Genomic DNA, 25,000 nt, shown 5'->3' with positions numbered 1-25,000 from the left:
TCTTGTGTGCGTCCCCGGGGACTGCGGTCGGTTTCTCGGTCGGTCTCTCGGTCGGTCTCTCGGTCGGGCCCTGCTCTTCTGTAACTCCCCTCCTGAAAAAACCCCGTCCGACTCTGGCACATGCGCCGCAAAATTATACACACACAGACATGCGGCCATAACAGAGCGGCGGAGCAGAAGTAAGGGGATTTCCTGTGTTCCGGGGGGGGGGGGGGGGGCGACTGCTGGTGCTCCCACCGCGTCTGGATCAAATAACCCCAAACCTCCGTCTCTGTCCACACAGACAGACGGACGGACGGACGGACGGACGGGGAGGAAGAAGGGAGGAAGAAGGGAGGACAGTCCTCGGGGCTATTGGTGGGCAGTTGGGGGGGGGGGGGGGGGCGCAGATGACACCATGCACGAGTTGACAGGTGAGGTCTGTGTACGTTCTGCAGACACAACGTCAGCACAGAGGATCCAGTGTCGTGTCCTAATCCCAAACAGACACTTGCAAAACTCTTTGTGCCTTTCGGGAAATATGGTTTGCATGGAGGCACAACAGGAAAAAAACAAAAACGTTGTCCCTCGTGGGCTCGGCCCCAAAAAACCCGATCTGTTCATGGGTTTTCACTGGAATCACATCTTGTTGCTTTTCATAAAAATGCAGATACAATAGACGACCTTCAGGGAGAAAATCTAATGATACTTCTGATGTTGTATTTCCCTGAAAAACACTATTTTTCTTTTGAAAGAAGATCATCTTCAATTAGACAGACAGATGGACGTTCTATATTAATCCCAAACTGGGAAATTCCGGAAAACTCAAACGTCGTCTGAATACAAGCAGCTGTCCGAGTCTAAAGTTGGGAAATGATGGGAATGAATCAATAAACTATCTGTAAACTCAGTTTCAGTCAGACGCAACTAATTATTGGTATTATATAATACGTAATGATAGTATTTTCATATATGACGATATGCTGGCTGTTTGTCCCGGTCAATGGATGGTCTGTTGTTGTATTTGACATCCCTTTCTATTCTCATCATATCATGTTGTAATATTGTATTAACGTCCAGGAGGAAACTCAAACTTCGCCTCCACAGAATTTTAGACACAGAGTTGTAATCCTGCAAATAACAGATACGGAGAGAATATAGACGAGAAGAGAGAATTTATATATACTGTATATATGTATATATGAAACAAAGAAATACAGGAGCAGGTGTTTCTCCAGGTGCTGGGAAGTTGTTCTGCCAGTTTTACTGTGTCACAGCAGAGGAAACAAAGATTTTCTCAGATCAGCATCTGTACCTGCAGCTTCCTCTTATTCATACACTACCACCTGCTACTTTGATGCACCAAAGGAGGAAGCAGCGTTATTGCTTCTGATTCACCGTAGCCGAAGAAAGACAAATTAAAACCCGCTTATAGAAGAGTCCTTTCTGATGTTCCCTTTTAAATTTTTGCGTGATCTGTAGCCGCAGTCGGGCCTACACACGGGCACAGCGCGAGGGTGACGGAGGCAGCGAAGGGGCCCTCGGGACGGGAGCCGGCACATTCCGGGCCCGAGCCCAGGAGCCGTGTGGTACGAAAATGACACAGCTGTCCCGTCAGCGAGGAGAACTGACAGAACTGGACCGGACAGCACACTCAGGAATGTCTCTCTCTCTCTCTGTGTCTGTCTGTGTGTGTGTGTGTGTGTGTGTGTGTGTGTGTGTGTGTGTGTGTGTCGCTCTCCCGTGTCTGCTCCCATTGTCTCCCGTCTCGGGAAAACCCTATCGCTATCTGCACCCAGAGAACTTCTCAAAGCATTTCGATCCCTCTGGCTCTTTTCTACTCTGTTTGATGCGTAAACACACACACACACACACACACACACACACACACACACACACACACACACACACACACTCAGTCAGACTCGACCGAGCGACCTGACCTGACCTGACCCGACCCGGATGTGCGTTACAAAACATACAACGCGACGTGAGCACATCACCTCCTCTCCGTCCACGCTGCGAAATTCAAATCACTGCTGGGAAAGAGAGGACAAAAACGAAACGTGGAATTCCTCGCCCGTGTGCAGACACGCTGCGTCAACACGCGCCGCATACGAGCGCAGGTATTGTCGGCGGGATGCGAGAATGAAGCCGAGGTGGCAACTGCCTCTGCACACGTGGTCGGGTTCATGGGGCAAAAGGACAAAACAGTCTACTCGTTTTTCTTTATGCAGCCTCCATTTGAAATCAAGCCCGGAGCGGAATCTTTCCCTTCTCGCGCTCCGCTTGTTTTGAAACCCGACAGAAGTGTCTCCAGATGCCAGACGAGGATCCTCTTTACGGAAATACAATATTTTAGCTTCCTCTCTTAGAATTCGAGTCACTTTTCCTCCTTGTGTTTCTCTTAGGGAGTTCATGTTAAGTCTCAAGGTGCAAAAATGTGCAAAGTTTTCAATTGAAAAAAAACTGTAATCAAAATGTTGAAAACTTTCAAATATCATAATTTTTTTGAGTATGGAAACAATAAATCAACACACTAACTGCGGACAGTCCAAGAAATCAAAGTTATTAAGCTCAATATTGACATTTTCGACTCCAAACACAGTTCACACCCACAGAATTTCAATATCAATACATGTCGAGATCACAAACTGTCTAAAATATTTGAAGCAGTTTCCTTTTCTTAAAACCAGAGTCACTTTTCCCCCTCGTTTTTTTCTTGAGATGCTCTCAGTTGCTTCCCCATAGGAATCCATTTTAAGTTGCAAAGTGCAAAAATAAAAGTTTTCAACTGCTGGTGTTAAAAAAAACCCCAATAATCTAAATGTTGTAAACTTTTAAATATCATGATTTTTTTTGGAGTAACAATAAATCAATACACTAACTGCCAACAGTCTAAGACAGAATGTCAATATTAATACATGTCGAGATCACAAACCGCGTAAAGATACAGAATCTGTCAGGCTGTAGTTGTGAAAAAAACACCTCACGCAGCTTCGATGACGAGTCGGAATAAGCGGATTTAGAATGTTCTTATGAAACTGTAAGAGGATTTTCTCCAATCTTAAAAAAAAAGAAAAGAGGAAAAACTGCGAATCCAACGGTTGAAATGAGACAATGACTTCCCCTCGCGTGAGTGACGGCACAATCAGGCTCACGTGACGAAAAAAAAAGACCTCTGTGTCCAACGTGCGCGTCACGAAGGGTCCGGCCTGCCGACTCGTGCCCCCCGAGCTGCTTCCTGCAGCTCACAGGCTGAAACGTGGATAATCAGCATTATTCAGTTGCTTTAAAAAAGCTGTGACCTGCTGGAACCTGCTGACTGACCCCCCCCCCCCCCCCCCCCGACTTCCCACCCGCCCGGCCCCCCCTCAGCCTGCCTCACTCAACATGTCAGCCTCAGATATATGGAGGATTTAAACTTACCCTGTGCTGAGCGCTCCATAAATCACTCACTGTAGATGAGATGAAGTCCCACATGCTCTGCTGCTTCGCTTTACTTCCTCCATCTACTGTTTCGTCCGGGTTCAGATTGGCCGACTGGACCACCGTGCGAGCCCCTGACCTCCGCGCCCCGATTCTAAAACTGCCGACTCGGTGGCTAAAGTATACTTTGCGATCAAGGCGTCCTCCATGCGACCTCACAAACAACCACGAGAGGACAACTGCGGATGTTCCGGCTGCAATGATTGAGGAAATGTGGGAGAAAAGAAACAACCCTTGTTTAACCTGAGTGAAAGTCCCACCCTCTGTAGAGTGTGCGTGTGTGTGTGTGTGTGTGTGCGTGTGTGGGTGTGTGTGTGTGTGTGTGTGTGTGTGTGTGTTTCCCTGGGGCGAGGCAGGTGTGCTTGTTAAAAAGCCCGCAGGGAGGGGTACAGTAAAAGTGGTCTGCTGATACAGTATCCACGGCAACCGAAACCTCCTCTCCTCCCAGGGCTCTCTCTCTCCGTCTGAGGAGTATCCATCTCTTCCTCTCGTCTTATAACAAACCTCTTATTACATTTTTTTTCCCTCCAGCCGTTACACCGCCCCCCCCCCCCCACCCCTCCTATCCTCTCCATGTAAATCAACCCTAATTAATTCCACCTCCTCCCACACGCATGTTGGCAGCAACTTTCCTCTCTGTGTGGCACGCTGAAAAAAAATAATATATATAAAAAGTATATATCTCCATCCTGTCCACTAATTTTGCGTTTCAGTTCTAAAACTGTGGCTTTGTTGAAACCAAATCTGCCTGCGCAGTAAAAACTCATCCCAGACTTGTTCCAATGCAAATCAGTTTTGATTGTCAGTGTCCAGGATCGACACAGAATGAAGGTTTAAAGGTTTAAATAAAAAAAAATAAGAGTTATTGCAGAACAATAGGGAAGCAAATCTAAATTGTTAGCTCGGTCGCTAAGGTTCCGTAGTTGATTCAAAAGTCAAACTCTTTAGTGGAACAGTTCATTAAAATAAAGAGGGAAAGTTACAATAGCTTCGTCAATTTTCCCTTATCTGTCAATAAAGATTAGGATCAAATGTTACAATGATAACATTGTCGGGCCACAGATAGATGATTCGCTCTTGGCACAATGGTGCTATATTATATTCAACTGATCACGGCAATTCCATTGGAATAAACTGATTTGATTTCAAAATTCTCTCTTACCCAAATCCACTTTTAATGCCAGCGCGAGCCGCCCTAAGGGCAGAGTGCTTCCCGGACAACATGGCGGATTTGTATTATAAACAGATTGAAATGATCTTACAGTGTTGTCTATATTATCCACGATACAAATGACTCGTATGGAGAGTTTTTTCTCGGTGGAGGTGGAGCAGCGTTCTGCAGCAGCAGCAGCTGGCGGACGTGGGTGTGCAGGAGCATCATTAACTCTGGAACATATTTGGCCTTTCAGCCTACAGGGAACAGCCACAGATTGTGGGTCAGACTGCTCCAGCGAACACACACACACACACACACACACACACACACACCGACCGTTTTGACTCAGTAGAACACTGGTTTGAGCTTGAACATGGCTGGGAGGTATTTACAGGCTTTAGCATTCGAGTCTGGATTTCTATGGAAAAGTATTTGTTTGAATAGTGTGGAGGTTTTTGTGTGTGTGTGTGTGTGTGTGTGTGTGTGTGTGCGCGCGCGTGGAAGATAAGGGGAGCGCAGACAAAGGATGGGATTGGGAATGTCGCAGACCAAATGTTTAACACATTTTTTCGTTGATATGTACACTGACGAAAACGTTTCCCTTCTATTTCTTCTCTTGAGAACAAATCTTACGGCATGGTGGTATGACTCAAAGACGTCACTGCATATTTTCTATGATATTCAGTCAACCACAGCAGATTTGCAGCAGTCAAATTTTTTTGACTTTCCTCTGACCTGTGAATGCACAAGATCATCTTATGATAAATGATGTTTGGTTATAATGGTCTGTGAACAACATGGATCTGCAGTGATTCCTAAAATGTCTTCATCAAACCCTTATGATGAAGACATGTCATTGACGCTTGATATTTCACTGTTTAACGTTAAACTGTATTTTCATTTACTATCAATAGAAAGAAAACACAAATTTAAGGAACTTGAAAATAATCAATTGCGTTAATGTAAACCTGAATCGCACGATAAGTGTCTGGCTCTTGTTCTTCTCAAGAGTTATGTGGTTGTATGTTATTTTAATATATTATTTCGATGCAATGTCTCCGACACTTAAGGATTGCATTCCTGTTGCTTCAGTGCACGTCACCACCATGGAGACATGACGCTGTGGAGGAAAACTTTCACTCATCTTATTCCAATATGAAGGTTTTTTTTGTGTTTCATTATGGAAAAACGATACTGAGAAAACTCCACTGACAACCACAGATGGCTGAGGTGTGTGTTCATCGTCGTTCTGGCCTGGTGCCACAGATCCTGGTAACCCAACACTGACTCAGGCTGCATCCTCCTGCCGTCGTAAACCAAACACTCGTGGTATTCCGGAGAGGAGCCGAGGGGCCACCAGCACACGGGCCTGACGCGGCAGCTGCGCTCGGCACCGATTGGCCGATGTCGTCTCCCGTGTCCCGGGCGGGACAGGACCGACCGGGGGACAGGGGGGCGCGAGTACGACCGGGGGGGGAGCGGAGGTAACTCGTGGTTCTACAGTGAACAAGGGAACCAGGGGAGCAGGTGGAGGCGGGGCTACAGAGGACCGACAGACAGGTGGGGGGACAGACAGGTGGAGTCGATGGAGGAGGGTGAAGCTCTCGCTTTCTGCCGGAGGCCGACGGGGAGTCTGCTGCTCAAGCCCAGACAGAAGAGATAGCATGTTGGAGCCTGGGGCGTGTGTGTGTGTGTGTGTGTTCCACGGAGTGTGTGTGTGTACGTGGTATAACATGTTCTAAACAACCTGAGTCCTCTCACAGGTGGGAATAAAACCCACCTGAGAGAAAAGATGCTGACAGAGACCGATCCCAACACCCATTGTACGTCCACATGTCGGCTGATTCCACATGATGGGGGCAGACATAATAATCTTCATCATAATAATGTCAACATTTTACCAAAGGGGGCTTTTAAAAATCGAGAACCTACGTAAAGGTTACGGAGAAGCGACTGTTCTTCTGCGTTACCGCTATAAATCATCACTCGGCTGCGTGAGTGCGGGGGGGCGGGGTTTTTTTTAGTTTCAGGTGTCGGTGAGAAGATCGAGTATGATCCAGCGCGGCAGGTTTGAGTAGGAGATGACAAACGACTGCACGTGGTTGATAATAAGGTTAGAGATTTAGCAACTCTGCACTTTTCACGGTAGAATTTCACAATTCACCCCGCAGAGTCACCTAGCAGGAATGCGGGCCGGAGGCATCTGATTGGCCAACGCAGTGAGTCACCGGGATGGCGTCTTGTTGCGTACGGTGTGAAGTTGACCCGCGATCCCATTTTTCCAAAAGTTAGTCAAGTCAAAGTCAATAGCGTATTGACATCTGCTGGCATTGTTGACCGACACATCGATGAATCTGCTTCCTGTTTATTTTCCTGTAACGCACGCGACCAGCGCACATGGATGCTCATGTGATGTGTGTTTCTCACGTCTGTTAGGATGGACGGAGCTGCAGACTCTGGCTTGGATGGCGGTTGTTTCCGCTGCAAAGCACCGGATGTCGATGTAGCTCACGCACTTTTACTTAAAGTGTTCATCTCCTTGCGTCGGTGTGGTGATTCATTACATGAGCTCAGAGAGACAATGTGATTTCAGCACCACATGTGACACAAGCAAATTGAAGACTTATGCATATAGAATATATATATATATATATATATATATATATATATATATATATATATAGACAAATGAAGAGCAGAGGAAGAAACATCCGTCGGCTCCTCTAACCAGCCCGCCGCCTCATTACACTGATTTATAGACTTTTTTCTTTCAATGTGAAAGAACCCGTCATCGGTCTGGAAGCGAGTGATTTGTGTGGCCGGCTCCGCTCTCTTCTCTTTGTGTCACGCTCTCATTTGGCAAAAGAGAAATGATATTTCGTGGACAACGCCTGAGCGAGGTGGAGGAGGAGGAGGAGGAGGAGGAGGAGGAGGAGGAGGCGAGGGAGGCGCTCGGGTTTCTCCGACACTCACAGCTACAGCGCTTTCACACCACAGAGACGGTTTCTTTGTCCGCTCTCACAAAGAGAATTCAAATCACACGGCGGACCATTATAGATCGCTTCCTCTCTCTCTCTCTCTCTGCTGCCGCGGAGATAGATGACAGGGATAAGCGTGCTCACACATACACACACACACACACACACACACACACACACACACACGCGCGCTGCTTTACATACGTGTGACAGTAGGTAAAGTTTGCTTTTTTGCATTTCCCATCAGTCACATCTCGGGCTCGTGATGTGACATTTCAATTTTCAGTGGCTTCCCGTTCCTCCGTTAAGCCGCTCAGCTCCACCTTTTTCTTCTTCAGGCCGCACGTGTCCCGCCCCTCATTGGTCCAGGTTTTGATCTGATCCGGGGGCTTTTAGCGTGAAGACTTTAGAGGCTCCTGGCGAAGCTCCCGATCGCTTTTGAAGCCCGCGACCTCCTCGCTCCCAGGGGTCAGGAGGCTTTTGGCCCCATCGCCACGGTGACACCCAACACCTTTTCCCCCACCCCCACTTCCTCTGCATCTTAAACCAACATTTAAACTCCAGCCGGTTTATACGTAGATGGGTCACACACACACACACACACACACACACACACACACACACACACACACACACACACACACACACACACACACACACACACAGTGATCAAATACATGTATTAAATGAGCCTCATCTTTAAAAGCACCCCCCCCCCCCCCTCTTGAACCCCCCCAGCCCCTCTCTGGGTTTATTATGCTAATGCGTTTCATCTGCTGCCTCCCCAGCTCCCCTAATTAATCCCAAACTAAAAGCAGTGAGCACATTTATCAGGCATTCCTTCAGGACGTGTGTGGTTGGGAGGAGGAAGAGTATGAGGAAGAGGAGCCACCTCATCCTCCCTCTTTATTTGAGAGCTCTCTCCTCGCACTTCTCCCTGTAATCTCATGAAAAGAGATAGCGTAGCTGTGTGAAGATCACGAAAGAAGAAAATGAGAAGCACCACCTGCCCGCACGCGGACAATTATACCTCACTGAGAAACATGAAAGCACAGAATCAAATGAGAAAAAAAATATGAAAACAAAAGGAGGAATCCCCCCCCAAACGTCTGTCCTTTAATGTGCTTCCAGTTTCTGCCGGTGGCCACGGCCTCTAATTGGAACAAGGTAGAAGGGGGGAAACACGAAAGAGGTGGAGAGATGGAGAGAAAGATGGAGCGATTGAAGGGGGGGGGGGGGGGGGGTGGAGCAGATGAAAGGTGAGGGGAAGGACAGTTTGTGTTGGTTGAGCGCCATCTGAAGTGGAAGTGTGTGTGTGTGTGTGCGTGTGTATGTGTGTGTGTGTGTGTGTGTGTGTGTGTGCATGTGTATGTGTGTGTGTGTGTGTGTGTGTGTGTGTGTGTGTGTGCATGTGTATGTGTGTGTGTGTGTGTGTGTGTGCATGTGTGCGTGTGTGTGTGTGTGTGTGTGTATGTGTGTGTTTGTAAAAGCCAGCAAGGGGGCAAAGGTGAAAAGTCTGGAGGACAGGAAATGAGCCACACCTGAGGATTTAGGGGGAAAGAGCTGCTCGAAGCACTTGAAACTCCTCCAGCGAATCCGTCTGAGCAACACATCAATTCAAAACGCTAATGTAAAGCCCCCCCCCCCCCCTCACCGCCAACCACATCCCTCTCCGTGTCTCTGTGACGGGACAAAGACGGCAGCGTCTCACCGGATCACGCACGCCGTCACAGCTCCGGACAAAACCCCCCCCCCCCTAAACTTGTGTAACGTTCTGATATTCTGTATGTATTCATGATGAACATTAAGCATTAAACAGCTGGAGGAGCGGAAACGGTGGCGTTTTAACAAGCTTAAGAGCTCGTGTTTTAACTCAATAAAACTTCACGGGAAAAAAAAACCCACACGGGTTATTCTCGCCAATTCATCCACAACTATTTCAACCAAAGCCAAAAAAAGACAACGTGCCTTCATTTGTACACACAAACTCACACAACCGGCTGAGCCACGAATGAACAAATGTGGCGGTGCCAGATTGCCCCCCCCCCTTTTTTTTTTCTTCTCCTGGCGTTTACAAAAATTTCCAAATCACAAAAACATGCGTAACATTTGTACCCGTCAGTCTGCTGCATGACAAAAGAATGAAGCAGACCATGGGGGCCGGTCCAGCTTACGTCCAGATGGAGTTAGTAGAGACAAGGAGTGAAGGGGGATTCCGGCCTACCTGTCAGCATCTCCCTGTCCCGACGCCGCGTTGCGGTGGAGCGTCTCCCGGACGGCGGCCATGCTGTCCGGCATGCGGTTCAGCCGCCGCGTGTACAGACCCAAACCTCCGTCAGTCATGTAGCTGCAAAACAACAAACGGAAAAGAATACTTCGTAAATCACACGCAGCAGGCACCGTGCGAGCCGTCCGAGTTGGACACGATTACAGGGCGAAGGCGAAGGAGGATTGGAAGCCGCGCAGCCAATACACCACACTTTGTTTTAAGGGTTTGGCCACAGAGTTGACACACTGTGTTTCCTCTTCCCGGAGCTGGAGCGGGAGGAGCACCTCTCATCAATCACAAAAAAAAAGCACTGGCGACAGGGACACCGTCCCGACTGAGGACACGTTTTGTCCCGCGCGTGCCAGCGGTGGACGATTTATGGGCAGTCGGGAGTCCGAGTCGGAACGTTGGCGGCGGTTCCAGTGTGACGCTGAGGCTCAGGCCCCCTCAACACAAACATTCCCATTCAAACTAAAACAACCCCCAAACTAATTCCCCCCCCCCCCCCCCCGCCACAAATATTTGCCCACGGAGGAGATTCCCTAATGGAAGCAAATATTGACTCATTTAGCTCAGGTGTAATTCAATGAGGCGTTTGCTGATTTAGAGTCGAGGGCGCGTCATCCAAGCCGGCCGGCGCTTCGCCCGCGTGCGGCGACGGACGGTTGATTCCGTTACTGCAGTTGAAGTGGGTAGTGATGAATAAATAAATACGCCCCGGTGAGAGTTTCAAACCGCCAAAACACTCTGCTGTGTTATCTCGGTGTGGATCTCAGCAATATGGGGGGAATCCAGCACACAAACACACACTCATGCCTAATACAGTATATACAGTACACACACACACACACACACACACACACACACACACGGTACAGTGTTTCCAACGGACAGAGGCTCTTTGTGTAACCTGCAGTCAAACGGGATCAACATCACCGAGATGTGGCACAGAGACTCAACGGCAAACCGGGAGTCGGCAGAGAGAAAACACATGTTCACGACGTTGGACAAACTGCCAGCTCCGATCGGGAACCAATCATTTTCATACATGCAGTGTTTGCTCTCATTTCTTTTTTTTTCTTAATGTCTATTCAAAGTTCCACATCCAGTAGATCCAGCGCAACATTAGCCTCAACTCAGAGCCATTTCTGAGTCCAACGGATGAATTTAAGCCTATATTAAAACTTGTTGTAGCTCTGTTTTGGTCTCCACCAGGTGCCCAAGAAAAAAAAACATGGCAGACTTTGAAGCTGCTACAGCAGATCTGTCATTTCTTTACCAGGTGAGGTTGATGAACGCTGACATTCAGGCTGGAGAACCTGAACAATGAGCTCAAAGAGGCTCAAAAGCCGCAGGGAACTCGGTGATATCAGCAGTTCCTCACGTGTGAGAAACTGGAACAGGCAATTATTTGTCTTCTTTTACAAGTTCAATCTTTTATTTATTTTACTGTTCATATGTTGGACCGACTTGTCGTACCCAAGAGCATCAAACCAGATGTTGCAGATGTTGTTCTCACCAGAGCAGGAATTAATCTAATCTCTCAGGTCATCTGGTAGCCGTCTGCTAATCTTTGCCAAGAGTCCAAACTAAACATGGAGATTCAGCTTCTTCTTCTTCCTTTTTTCCCCTAAGCCATGCAGCAAAAAAGACTGGATCAAACTTCCAGATAAAAGACCTTTAACTCAAGAATAAACCTAGCTTCATACGATTAATATTTTAATTTGTGTTATTTAGGTTTTCTGCATTTATGTTTTGTTTTTGAGGTATTGGATCAAGCATTTGGAGTTGCTTTTGGGTGTACGGCAGGTAGGTGGGTAATATCCATCCATCCATTATCTATATGCTTAATCTTTAAGGGCCAATTGGAGCCAATCCCAGATGACACTGGGCCGGGCGCGGGGTTCACCCTGGACGGGTCGCCCGCATATCACCGGACCAACATATAAGGACAAAAAATAGATGAGCAAAACAAATGAATACCAAATAAAGACCAAATCAAATAGACCACAGACCCCAAATAAATGTCAGACAAAACCATAACTATCTTTCTACACATCTCACGCAATTAGTGAGCAATGGAAGCACAACCTCCCTCAGTGACAGGAGACATGTTGCGTAGCAGATTTCACAATGAGACAAAGAGACAATGGGGACAAATGGAAACACTGGGATCCTCGGACAGATCCGCTCTGAGGGGGGTTAGCTGGGGACGCATCCATCATCCCGAAGCAAGGTCACCTTGAAGGTGGCCAGGCGGTCTCCACACACACACACACACACACACACACACACACTAATGAGTAAGCTCCTGTGTCAGTCGCCTGTTAACCTGTAACCTCCTCCTGCAGCAGGAACGAGTTCAAACAAGACGGTTTATGAGCGAAGAACTGAGCAGCGACGCAGAGTTTACACAGTCGTCCCACCAACAGAAGCTAAAGTTCCTCGGTGACTGAAACTGCAGCGATATTTAAACTGTGTGCACTGTGGTGGAAACACACAGGCCCCCCCCGCAAAAAAAAAACCCCAATCACTCTGACGTACCTTTCCGTCCCAAGCATGGAAACGCACCCAGTCGGAAACACACAAAATAAACAAGTCCGGGGCCGAGAGGGAGGATCCCTGTCGATAAGAATCTCCAAAGCAGAGGTTTCCTTTTCTTTCCCCCCAAGCGTCTGGCTACTGTCTGTTATATCGCGTCTGAGCCTGCGAGCGATATCTTCTGCTGCGGCTGCTGCGAGGATTAAAAAAGATCACCAGGTGAGGGCGCGTGGGACCATGGCGATATCAGACGGTGAACCGTCCGTGTTAAGATCGCGTGCAGCCTGAGTGTGCGTGCGTGTGCGTGAGTGTGTGAGTGAGTGAGTGTGTGTGTGTGTGTGTGTGTCGCTCGGTGGGAAGCTCAGTGTCGGTATGCAGCCTCTCTCTTATGCACCACATGCTTCTTCCCTCCTGGCTGGAGGTTGGGTCTGTCTGAGAAAAGGTGGAGGTGGGAGGAGGGAGGGAAGGAGGAGAAAGGGGGCAGAGGGGGTAAGTCTGGCAACGCCGCCACGAGCTGAGAAGGAGGTGGGGAGCGAGGGAGGGGGGGTCGGGGGGGTTCCTCGTCCCTATGGGCCTGACAACCCAAAAGCAAAAAAACAGAGGAGGGGGTCGGAGACTGAACCAAAAAAACCACGGCAGATACTGAATGTGGTGTCAAACGAATCAGCCGTCGAGACGGATGGATGCTGAGGCCCATCGGTGAGCTCTTTTAAATAAAATCATCAATGAGTCTATCCAATTTCCGAAAATTGGAAAATTCGAATCATAATTCGTCCAAACAGAAGGTGATGTCACCTGTACAATGAGATAAAACAAACAAGACAACAAGCTAAAAACAGTGAATGGGCAGAATGGATGTTTGAATGAATTTTTTGGACTGGATGATGAATAGTTGATCAGTTGCTAAACTGTATTTGATGCATTCTCTCTCAATTTCTTTTCTACGAAAGGCATGGCACCGTTTTGGCATGAGACGTACGGACAGACCGACGTCCGATCCTCATTAAACACGAGTGGTATATGTCGCATTAAAAACTACACATTGGAACCCTTTTTCACTGGAGATAATTCAAACTGGGACAATGAAGAAGAAAGTCGTATTCATTTCCACGCGCCTGTGTTGGACTCGGTTGGATATACCGGCACAGGTTAAAGGACAAAAACGATGTGTCATTTTCTCCGTGAGAGAGACGCTGAGGAGTTCGTTGAGCCGAGACGGTCGACTGCTGTGACCCGAATGCCAGCTCCTCCTCCTCCTCCTCCTCTCTGGGTAAACATCCCACCTGAGTGTGGAAGAACCAGTTTGTGGATGCTAACACGCCGGTGACAGAGTCAACTGCTACATGGCCAGAGGACGTAGAGAAGAGGGGGGGGGGGGGGTCATCAGTCTGTGTCTGTTTTAAATGGTTAACCCTCAGGGCGACTCCACCCACCATACACACACACACAACCACACACACACACACTTCCTCACAAATACACAGACACACGTTACGCAGGTTCCAAAGCTCATTTCGCCAGCCGTGCATCATTTCATCATCGCCTGGGTTCATAGAGCTGGGAGCGTCAAACACACACACGCACACATGGAGCACGTAGTGTGTGTGTGTGTGTGTGTGTGTGTGTGTGTGTAACACACAGATCACGCTGCGGTTTCCACCTGCAGGTTCCATCCACCGTTTAAACCAATAAAATCCAGCCATAAATAACTTCGACCTCTTCACTCTGTGTCAGAAAAACAGAACTTCTAAATCTTACATATTGACAACATTACCTTTTCTTCTACATGTTCTATAATCTATGAATCATTTAGGTCACGAATCATGAACAAAAGCAGAACATGTGCAGGTTGCAGCTTCTCGAACGTAACGATTTGCTGCTTTTTTTCTCTTTTCTGTGCGAATTGGAAATCTCGGAAAAGAAGCAAAGTAGGAACTTTGAAGATGTCACGTGGAACGTAGACAAAGAAGACGCGGAGACCTGACCTCAGGCGCGCAGTGTAAGCTCTCTGAGGGAAGCGGCTGATGTGTTCCGTCTCGCCTCTCCTCCTCGCCGGAGACGTGGCCCCGGATAAGGAGTTTCGAGAGCGAGCAAAGTGGCCCCAGTTCACCTGTGCACATCTCTCACCTGTCCAGGTGTGGCTCAGCCTCAGCCTCACGTTCAGACCCTTAAAGCACTCCGGGATCACTTAGCTCCCTTGACTTGTACAGCTGCCTCGGGGCCGGTGAATCAGTGCAAAATGCACCAGGGTCCCGGGGAGGAGTCTTTTTCTACATTTACTTTAATCTGTTCAAAGATTCCCGGGGTCTGTGTCTCTGGTTTTGCCGCCTGGATGCGAGTTTGGCACCGTTCGACGCGTCGCCTGATAATAACGATGACAGCGGGAGTTTAAATTGCACAGTGCCACAGCCGAGGCATGCAGGAGGGCCTGTTCCAACGCGGACAGCGGCTTTGAGGCGGCGAATAAAACAGGTAATCGTCGGTGTCGGTGCACCGTCGGCACACAAGAGAGATGGGATACTTGTGGGAGCTGAGCTCTACGGGATAGGAAGTTGCTTTTGATACTGACGCCGAGGGATGTCGTCTGACAGACGGGGAGGCCTGCGAGCGAGGAACACTACTGCCCTCTTCTGGCAAGAAAACCCCCGACCAGTGCTGTCACGTGAATCGCATGAAAATTACACCAGTCAATAATTTACACAGTCAGTTGGTTTTGAATCATCATCACTTGCAATGTGATCATCAACTTTAACAGCTGGCAGAAAAAAAAATATAATTACAAACGCCCAGTTCTCTCTGAACACTTTCCGTGACTTTTCAAAACAACTATAAATAAGAGAAAAAAAAAATGTTTCGCACATGGTTCACATGCAATTGTCCACACTGAGGAAGTACAGACAAGACTTACAGAGTCTGAAATACTGCCAGGGTGTCAAAGTTCATAGGCTATCAACCAATAATCTATTTTACTGGACATGAATAAGAATATATATAAATTCTTCACGAAAAGATTGTTATTTTCTCCGATTATGGATCATCATCATCATCATCATAGACTCATGTGCTGTGTTAACTCAGACATAATGGATCATATTAAATTTGCAACTCTGCATAAATTACAGTGTGACGAGTGTCTCTTGCACTTGATCCCCAAAATTTCTGATGGCAGGTGGAAATTTCTAAGACTGCAACTAATGATTATTTTCAATATCCATAAATCTATTGATATTAAATAACTGTTTACTCTATAAGATAAGAAAACTGTATAAAATGTTCCCAGGACTGAAGGTGACTTCGTGAAATTGCTTGGATTGTTCAAGCCACAGTCTTAAATTGAAATCCGCTTATTTACAATATTAACACAGAGAGCAAAACAGCAAATCTTCATTTTAGAGAAACTGATGTTTGGGCATTTTTTTTGCAAAATGAACAAAACTGATGTCAATTAATTTTCGGTCAATTGACGTGAATCAATCAAATTATTGCTTCAGTTTGTCAGATAAAAAAAATCAGTGTGATCCACTCACCCGCTGGTGACGTCATCCGTGCGCGCGGCGTTCTTGCTCAGCACGTCTCCGTCGCTCATGTACCCGGTGACCTCCATGGCGATGCCGTCCAGGTCCATGTCGTCGCCGGCTCTGTCCCCGAGCTCCACGCTGCAGAGGGCTCCCCCTCGGCCGGCCAGCTGCCGCCGGAGGTGCCCGGGGTACAGGTAGCGCCCTCCCTGGCTGCCGCCACCGCCTCCGCCGCCGCCAACCGCCCGGCCGGCGTAGCCGTTCCCCACCGAGGGGGCGTCGCCCGCCTGCAGGCGAGGGCTGGACTGGCCCAGTCGCCATGACGACAGGGAGGGGCGGGAAGAAGTGAGGCTGAGGATGCTCCGACCGCCGCCGCCGCCGTTGGTGCTGCTGCCACTGCTAACGCCGCCGCTGCCGCCGACGTCTGGGGTGACGCTGCCATCGAAGGTGGTTTCCAAGGTGCTGAGCAGGTGGAGACGAAGAGAAGAAAGACACAATCTGTGAGTCTCGTGTCAACAAGAGAAACAATAACTGGAACCAGCTGTCACTCAAAACTGATTGACAGTTAACACAACAGCTACTGTTACATTTTTACGTTTTCTTATGAGGTTTTATTTCAAACCATTTGACTTTGCTCTGCGTTGGACTCATCGCAACATTTCACCTCATTGTGTATCTCATTACCGAGTCAATGTTACAATGCAATATATCATATACTGTACAGAATGCATTGTCCTTGCTTATGGACTACATAATATCTCAACATAAATGAGAAAAGTATAATTTCATAATAACGTCATACGATATTCTTACTCGCTGCTACTTACGACATAACTGTCACTCTGAGATTATAAAACACTACTCTCCTGTAACCTTGTGTCATGTTTCTAATTGTTTTCTTTTTTAATATACTTATATTTTATTCAATTTTATTTTTATTTCATCTTATATTATTCTCAATCTTTTCTTTTCTACTCATTCTGTCCTCTCTCTATAAAGTATTATCTTATTTGAAATGTTTTAATGACTTGAAACTAAATCTCTCGCTTCTTCTAAAGGTTTATATTTTTTCATATTTCACAGAATCCTGTTTTTTATATAAAAAAAAAAGTTGAGGCAAACAAAAAGCCATAAGTAGCCGTGACAAACTTGCGTGAGAGAGGTAGAAAGAGATTCTTTGTTCCGAAACAGGACAATAGGATATTGGACCTCGACTGAACCCTGAGCGCCGAGACGCGAGGCCGCAGCCAAAGGTCAAAAGTCAGCGGGGGGGAAAACTTGATTAGAGCTTAAACCCCCGCCCCCCCCCCCCCCCCTAGAATCACGGATGACATGAAAGACACGGCCCTGCGATCAAAGTGGAACGATCCCTGAAGAAGGAGGATGAGACGGCAACACGAGGTGAAAAACACCTGTGAAAGCCTCCGACGGACGCAGTCTGATGAACACGAGGCGGTTCGGAGTCAAATCCCCGCCGGTTATCCTGCTTTAGCCTGTTTACCGCTCAGCCGTGGCAGCCGCACTTTGATGACCCCCCCCGCCCCCCCTCCCCAAACAGTGGAGGTTTGTTTGCCACTGGTTTCTCACACACTGCTTTATGAGCAGCGCCGACTTCACGAGGTGAACGGGAAAAAAAATCTCCATTTACTATTTCTTACAAGAGAATCTTTAGTTGCCCAACGGTTCGCAGTGAACAACAAGTCTGGTGCCCTTAATTCCATTGATTATTCTTCTGTCATCTATATTTCTATATCTTTATTCTATTTTGGAAAACTTTCCGTGGCAAAAATGTGTCCCACTATTGACATTTTTCAACACAAGCACCCGATGAAGGAGTAAAAATAATCTACTACAGGCTTGTTGAAGTGCCTTTCACCTCACGCTCACTGTAAGAGTTTGAACTCTGCGGAATATTAATACATTTCACTGTTACCTGTGTGTGACCTGAGTTCCTCGCAGGCTGGACATGGTCTCCTCCAGGTTCTGCCGCAGGTCTGCGATGTTCTTGACAGTTCGCAGCCGCCTCGTCTCCGGGTCTTCGCCTGAGTGAGACCAAAAACAAAGCGACAGCCTCAGAAAGGTTTGCCGGGATGTGGAAGGAATGCCTCTCGGGATCCGGTGCTGCCGGTGACCTCCCACCTGAGAGGTCCTCCACGGAGGTCTGGCCGGTCTTGGTAAAGCACACGTCTCCACCTCTCCCCCCCGGGCCGCCCTCCGTGTTCGCCGTCCCCTCGCCGTCCGTCTGGGATCTGAGGGGGGAGAGAGAGACGAATCATCGATTCTGAATTATTGTGCCGTTGGCGGGCAAACTAATAATCAGAAAAATTGTCACGAAAGAGGGATAAAACCTGATTAGGAATTAGAGCTGCTGCTGTGCTTCCAGTCTTGTGACCCGGGGGGGGGGGGGTTCCAAAAACCAACGACCTGCTTACCAACTAAGCCCCGAATGCCAGTAAAAGTTTATCTTTGACGGATAAAAATCAATACAGCGTTTTTGAGAGGACGACGCTTTGAAGGGCTCGGACACGCAGCCTTTGGTCTCCGCCTGGTCCCAGACTTTGTCCCTGTTGACTGTGGAACTGGAGAGCCGGTCGAAGCCACACACTGCCTCTTTCCCCCGCTCCACAAATATACACGGCATCTAAACTTTGCACTAACAATGCCTGTGAGTTAAATCCCTTACTTCTGGCAGGGTGTTTTTTCCGTCCCTAGTTCATGAGCCTTGATCGCACGTTTCCCCACTTCTTTCATGTACCGTCAGATTTGTGCTCTTGTCTGACAGGTGGAGGTGGCGTAATCCTGCTGGTAATGGTATTTGACAGGTATATACGGCAGAAGGAAGCGGCTCCTGAGGCCCGGGGATGCGGGGGGTGTCCTGGGGGGGAGGCGAGGCGGGGTCGGTTTGCTACAGGTCAGAACGTGCAGACGGAGAAAGGGCAGGAAGTGTCAGGAGGCCAATGAGTGGTTGTCAGAAAAAAAGGAGGGGGGGGGGGGGGCTCCTTCCTTATCACACTGGGAGCAGGACAGAGGTCAGAGGCACACAACAGCATCCAGGAATATTTGCCCAGATACTGGGCGCAAACACACACACACACACAGACACACACACACAAACACACACACACACACAGACACACACACACACACACACACACACACACAGACACACACACACAGACACACACACACACACACACACACACACACAGACACACACACACACAGACACACACACACACACACACACAGACACACACAGACACACACACACACACACACACACACACAGACACACACAGACACACACACACATACACATACACACAGACACACATACACACACACACACACACACACACACACACACACACACACAGACACACACACACACACACGAACAAACACAGATGTGACAATCCTGGTTAACAGTTCACAGATGGCTGTCTTCAGATCTTCAGATGTTGAGTCTTGTATGTGAACACACTCTCACAAAGCTTTTGACTCTGACTGAATGTAAAAATGGACGTAGTCACCAGTGCGGAAGTGACTGAAAATCTGTATTCTCTGTAACGACCAGCAGAGGGCGACTCCACTTGTTACAAAAAGAAACTTGCCACTTGGTATTACTATTAAAAACTATTAAAAAGAATTTACCTCATACAAAATGTTTTTTTCCCGTAACATATTACTAACCTGTATATCTGTGCTATATCTTATTTTGCACAATAATTTAAAGCTACAGTGTGTAATATTATCCACTTATCCAAAGAAATTGAATATGTTGTCCATAACTATGTGTTCATATATATATATAATCAACTGTGAATGAGTTAGATATAGTTCCATGGACCCGACCTCCATGTGAGTCTCCATGTTTGTTACGTCGTGTTGAATACGGTCGTTGAACCAAACGGTTCCAGAATACGTTGCGTATTTTCAGACGCTGCCGGAAACCGGAAATGGAATCAGCCGGGCGCCACCATGAAGTGTCCCCTGTCTGTCGCTCAGTTTTGTTGCAGTTTGCAACTGTACCACAAGATGCCGCCAGAAAATTACATAAATTACACAATGGGACTTTAACATCTGATCTGGAACTTCTGGATTTTCCAAATTTGTGGTGACGAAGAATCATCTATATATTCTTGCACGAGCTTCTGGTTTTCTCTTGTCTTACCATGCGTCTGTTGTTTCCGACTGTGAACTGTTAATGGTCGGTGTCATTGACGCCCTTACGTTGATCTATAAAGTTGAAACTGAAGCTGAATATGCATCACAACCGACTTTAAATGACAAAACCAATGCTGCACAGTTAGTGCCGGAGCGCGCGATCTCACCTGTACATGAAAGGTGCGACGGTGGCCATGTTGGGGTGGCTGTGGTGCTGTTGGGTCTGAGGTAGCTGCACGCTGACCGTGTTGCTGGCTGTGCTCTGTGTGGTGCCTCCTCCGGCCACAGGGGCGGCGCCGGACTTGCCCTCGGTGGAGGCCAGGCTGGAGGTGGAGCTGGAGTGTCGGCTGTCCCGGTCGCGGTCCCGGTCCCTGTCCAGGGCCCCGCGGTGCATGACGAGACCCCCTCCCAACCGCATGCTGCGAGGCCTCTCCCCCGCCTCCTTCGCTGCCTTGCCCCCGACTCCCGGGGCCTTGCCTCCTGGCTTTGGTATTCCGCTGTGTGCAGGGGTGGAACTCTCCTTTTTGGCCACTTTGCCCCCCTTGGGTATGAAGCTGGCAATTTTCGAGGTCCTTTTGCTCGAGCTGTCCGAGTCCGCGGCGACGGGTGACACGTCCTCCTTCGTCTCCTCTCCCCTGAGCTCCGTCCTGTCGGGGACTGAGGTGCGTTTGCCCGCCTCCTTCCCTTTCTCCTTGTCCTTCCCCCTCTCCCTGTCCTTGTCCTTCTCTGGGCCCTTGACGGAGCCCTTCTTGGCAGTCAAAGCTCTGCTAAAGGTGCGCTGGGCGATGCCCCTGAGGGCGATCTTGGGGCTGCTGGCAGTTGCGGCGACGGTGGCACCTGCTGAGGGAGCTGCTCCGGAGGCCGAACCATTGCTGGTCCCGTTCATTCCTGGTCTCGCGTTACCGTCGTCTTCCTCCAGGACGTCGGTGTTGGAGCCGGCCTCCACCCTCTCCACCTGCCCTGCTCCAAGCTGCCTGCCTGGGGCAGCGTTATCAGTCTGGGGCCCTACTCCGTTGGAGGAGGAGGAGGAGGAGGAGGAGGAAGATTTGGAGCCTCCTTTGCTGTTGAAGAGCTTTAGCTTCTCCAGCATCGACCTCTGAGCGACGACCTTCGGAGGGGCCTCCGTTGCTGCGGCAGCTTTGCAGGAGCTGTCCTTCTCCTGCCTGACGGGCTGCATGGCAGATGCGCTGGTGCTGGTGGAGGAGAGGGAGGAAGAGGAGCTGTGCTTGGAGCTGATCGACTTGCTCCTCCAGGGCTTGCCGTTGCCGTTTGGCTGGGGAATGGCCGTGGAAGAGGCGGACGCGGAAGAGGCGGAGGTAGCAGCGGGGATGCTGGTGGAGGAGCCGACGGTCAGCGCAGGCGACGGAGCATGCTCAGTCATCACCGAAGGCTGCGAGGTCGAGCCCTCGGAGGAATCTGCGTCAGAAAAAGAGAGGATTTTAGCCGCGCAGAGGAGGAGCTGATGGGGAGAAGCCGCGAAGCGGGGGACGGATCTACGGGAGAGAAGGGAAACCAGATGCTCCGAGTGAGTCTTCTTTGACCCCACACAAAGTCGCCTTATAAGGGCCTGGCGGTGGCAGCCACCAATACTGTTAAAAAGCCCTCAGCACTAACAATAAGAGGGGACCCATCACAAGCTGTTTATAAAAAGAAACAACGAGGCGCAGGCTCAAGTGCTTTAAAGTCTCGCCAAGCAGGTCAAGTCGAGAGCCGGTCGCTGCTGCACTTATAAGGCTCGCGCTTATACGGGCTGCTGTTGGCCGGCAGACAAGGAAACACTGTCTGGTTACATAACATCAGGTCACGAGTCCCCCCCGTTAAATCGGATTCATGAACAGGATCGTGGAAAAGATACGTGAGTTCAGCGCGGAGGCAGCGGAGGCGGCGGAGAGATGCTCGGCAGCATCTCGAAGAAGCAGACAAACTCACCCGAGGGCCGAGAGGAGCGGGGAAAACAAAGAGCCGGTAGTCCAGGTGTACGGTAAGTCAGTGCTCCTACGGTGACAACTGGAAAATCCTGCTCCCAGAGCTTCGCGCCAGTAACATTTGAATATTCAAACACCAACGGCCAGTGAGAGGGAGAGAGAGAGAGAGGGAGAGAGAGAGAGAGAGAGAGAGAGAGAAGGCCTGTGTAGGGGGAACTGGGAGGAATGAATCATAACAGTTCCGTTGAAACGTACCACTCTTACTACATGAACACACACACACACACACACACACACACACACACACCTTCACACACAGACTAATATTTATTCTAAGTCACTGCTGTTGGGCCTTCTCACATGAACTGAGGTCAGATCAGGAATATCTGAAGAGGTCACTTGTGTTGACTTTTCTTTATCGAGACAAGTTATAAAAAAAACACTCACAAACTTCTGTCCCGGGCCGTTTGTGTTTTTTGCATATTTATGGCCCCACTGCTCTTTGTTGTACCCGATGAGGCTGCGAACCACCGCTTCATTTTTTTTTTGGTCATCTGGGTCCCAGGCTACAACTACACAGAGTCATTATCTGTGATATGTGCCATGGCGCTTTCATTCACATCTATAATTCATTTTCTAAAATAAGTCAGAATTTTGCCGTGGAATATCAAACACTCGCCCCGGCCTGCTTGCCGCTTTCTCGGCCGGCACTCCGCTTTATTTCACGTTCACAGCGCCTTGCATGCTCTAATTGGAAATAGGAAACCCGCTCGCCGCCTCTTTCTTCCCTCCCTGGTTGGCGCTTAGCGAGAGCAGCCTGAAACAATGCAGCCATTAGGAAGTGATTAGGGCCCAATTAGCCGTGCTAGCAGTTAGCAATCGGAAAAAGTGGGTCATGTTGCTTAATAGCAAGCGGCTGAATGAAAGGGGGGGGGGGGGGGGGGTGGAGAGAATAAGCGGACTGGCATCGCAGGTTTTTGGGGATGAGTGGACCTTTGATGACGGTCTGTGCTGTTCCGTGAACGGGGTCAGCCCCGATTTATTTTCGGGTCATAAAAGCAAAAACCGAGGGAGAGGAGGCGGGACACGGAGGGGCCCTGGACCCGGTGACCGGCGCCGACACGCTCCGGTGAGGGCGAAGGAGAGCTGGTCAATCTTCAACACGTCGGGGTCAGAAGTGATGGACTTGGGACTCCGTTGCATCGTAAACCTCGAACGCAATAAAAATTACACCGCTGCAAAATATTCAAACAGACAAGGTTCAACACTTTAAAACGTAAATAACGTCAGATCAAACCGGGTTCACGCTGTTTTGATATTAAAACTGTTTGATTTCGGAGAGAAGTGGCTCATGTGCCTTCTCTTGGGACTGTGAACTTTCTTTCTCACAAAAGGTTCCTGTGTGTAGGAGGGGAAAAAAAAAACCTTCCGACACCACATGGTTTGACATTAAATGGATAAAAACCTGCTTACCTAATACTCTGATCATACATATTCACGTAAAGGACGAACCCAGCCCTTTCCCGGCTGCACTCTGAGATGCCGAATTACATTGAATCAGATTAGATCGGATTCGAATTAGATCAGATTAGATTAAATAAGCAGCACAACGTGCCCTTGTGGAAGCACTTCCCCCCGTCAAGGAATAAACAAATAACTGTCTGAACGTGTCCTGGGAATGGGTCAGCGACCTAATGACCCCGAAGCAGCCTTGGGGCCAAATCCTGGGAATTGAACCGCTGGTTTGCCCCCTCGTCCACCGCTTGAGGAAACATGTTGAAAGGATTTGGGTATATTTACAGCGAAAACTGCCTTAATTACTGCAGTCGTCAGGGATTAACATAATAAGAGCAGAAGATGGAGGAAACCCCGTCGGGAAAAAACCACCGCAGACCTCCGTTTTACTCCGTGTCTGCGGAGGAAACCTGCCTCACACTCTCTGACCTCTTTCACACAGCCGGTTCCAGGGCGGGAATGTTGAGGCTTTTTATTCCGCCCGAGGGCTGCAGCTAACGTTCATCTTCACAATCGACTAATCTGTGGATTATTCTTTTTATCGATTTTTTGTCCATAAAATGATGAAAAATTTGACGACCGTGTTTCCCAAAACTGCGAGACGAGGTTTTGTCTCGTCCGCGCAACAAAGATATTCAGTCCACTGTCACGGAGGAGCAAAGAAACCAGTAAAATATTCACGTTTAAGAAGCTGAAATCAGAGAATTTTGATACATTATAAATAGTTGTCGAATAATTTAGTAATCGATTTCGGTTCATTGATGAAATGTTGCAGCTCGATTCCGCCCCGTCGTCCTTCTATAATAATATAAAAGGCGCGAACACGGACCAGGCAGACGTCGACGTTCCGCGCTTGTGCGTGTGCAGACTTAGACTACAGCTGCTCTCAGACACGCAGCGGAGTCGGGACATTGTCCTGAACATTTCCCAGAGGAGCAGCGACTGAGAGCGCGTATGTCCGCAAATGACGAGTCGGGAACATTTGCCGGCTCTTTTCTCGACCGGGTAACATTCGTCAGAGTGAGCCCACGTGGGAACTAGTCTACGTACGGTCCCCGGGGGGAATGAGGACCCTGCGCAGTCGCAAGCCCTCGCCTGACTGTTCGAGGACGAAGTTTGTCCCGGCTGGGTTTGACCAATATGAACGTCCGACTTTCAAGATATCCAGAGTTCACGTCTGAAGAACAGCGTATGTCTGATGAAACATGCCGGTTTATTTGGTTCAGTGTCAACAAGCTGAACAGCAATATCTCTTGTCTTTTTGTTTTTTTTAAAAGAGGCTCTTTTGTCTGAGGGTCTGTCCTGATAACACCGAGGCCTCAAAGCTCCTTTCACGGACCGTCACGCTCGCAGCGTCCGTGCGTACGTTTCTGTGTGTCAGTGCCTGTCCGCCACTGAGGAAGACCATGAAATCACACACAAGTGTCAACTCTTTTCTCTCCCCCCCCGTGTGTGTGTGTGTGTGT

The 25,000-nt window shown here is 48.7% G+C and overlaps 1 protein-coding gene across 14 annotated transcripts in view; it reads right to left on the bottom strand.

Moving 5' to 3' along the window:
* nav2a (neuron navigator 2a) overlaps positions 1 to 25,000 on the bottom strand; it is a 200,949-nt gene that overhangs the window by 32,251 nt on the left and 143,698 nt on the right. For 11 of the 14 annotated variants that reach the window (XM_035628020.2, XM_035628024.2, XM_035628018.2 and 8 more), the window contains 5 exons: positions 20,262 to 21,510; positions 18,067 to 18,176; positions 17,861 to 17,969; positions 15,940 to 16,389; positions 9,827 to 9,949 (listed from right to left, as the gene is read on the bottom strand). In XM_035628020.2, the coding sequence (XP_035483913.2) occupies positions 9,827 to 9,949; positions 15,940 to 16,389; positions 17,861 to 17,969; positions 18,067 to 18,176; positions 20,262 to 21,510 (2,041 nt within the window). Of the gene's footprint in view, positions 1 to 9,826; positions 9,950 to 12,415; positions 12,831 to 15,939; positions 16,390 to 17,860; positions 17,970 to 18,066; positions 18,177 to 18,275; positions 18,294 to 20,261; positions 21,511 to 22,023; positions 22,918 to 25,000 lie in introns of those variants that run through there. The other 3 variants (XM_035628025.2, XM_035628029.2, XM_035628030.2) reach the window with 3 other exon arrangements.

The sequence above is a fragment of the Scophthalmus maximus genome, chromosome 4 (genome assembly GCF_022379125.1).
Source record: "Scophthalmus maximus strain ysfricsl-2021 chromosome 4, ASM2237912v1, whole genome shotgun sequence".
Classification (NCBI taxonomy): Eukaryota; Metazoa; Chordata; class Actinopteri; order Pleuronectiformes; family Scophthalmidae; genus Scophthalmus; species Scophthalmus maximus.
Note: the sequence above shows the minus strand (reverse complement) of the source record. Positions and strands in the feature narration are given on the sequence as shown.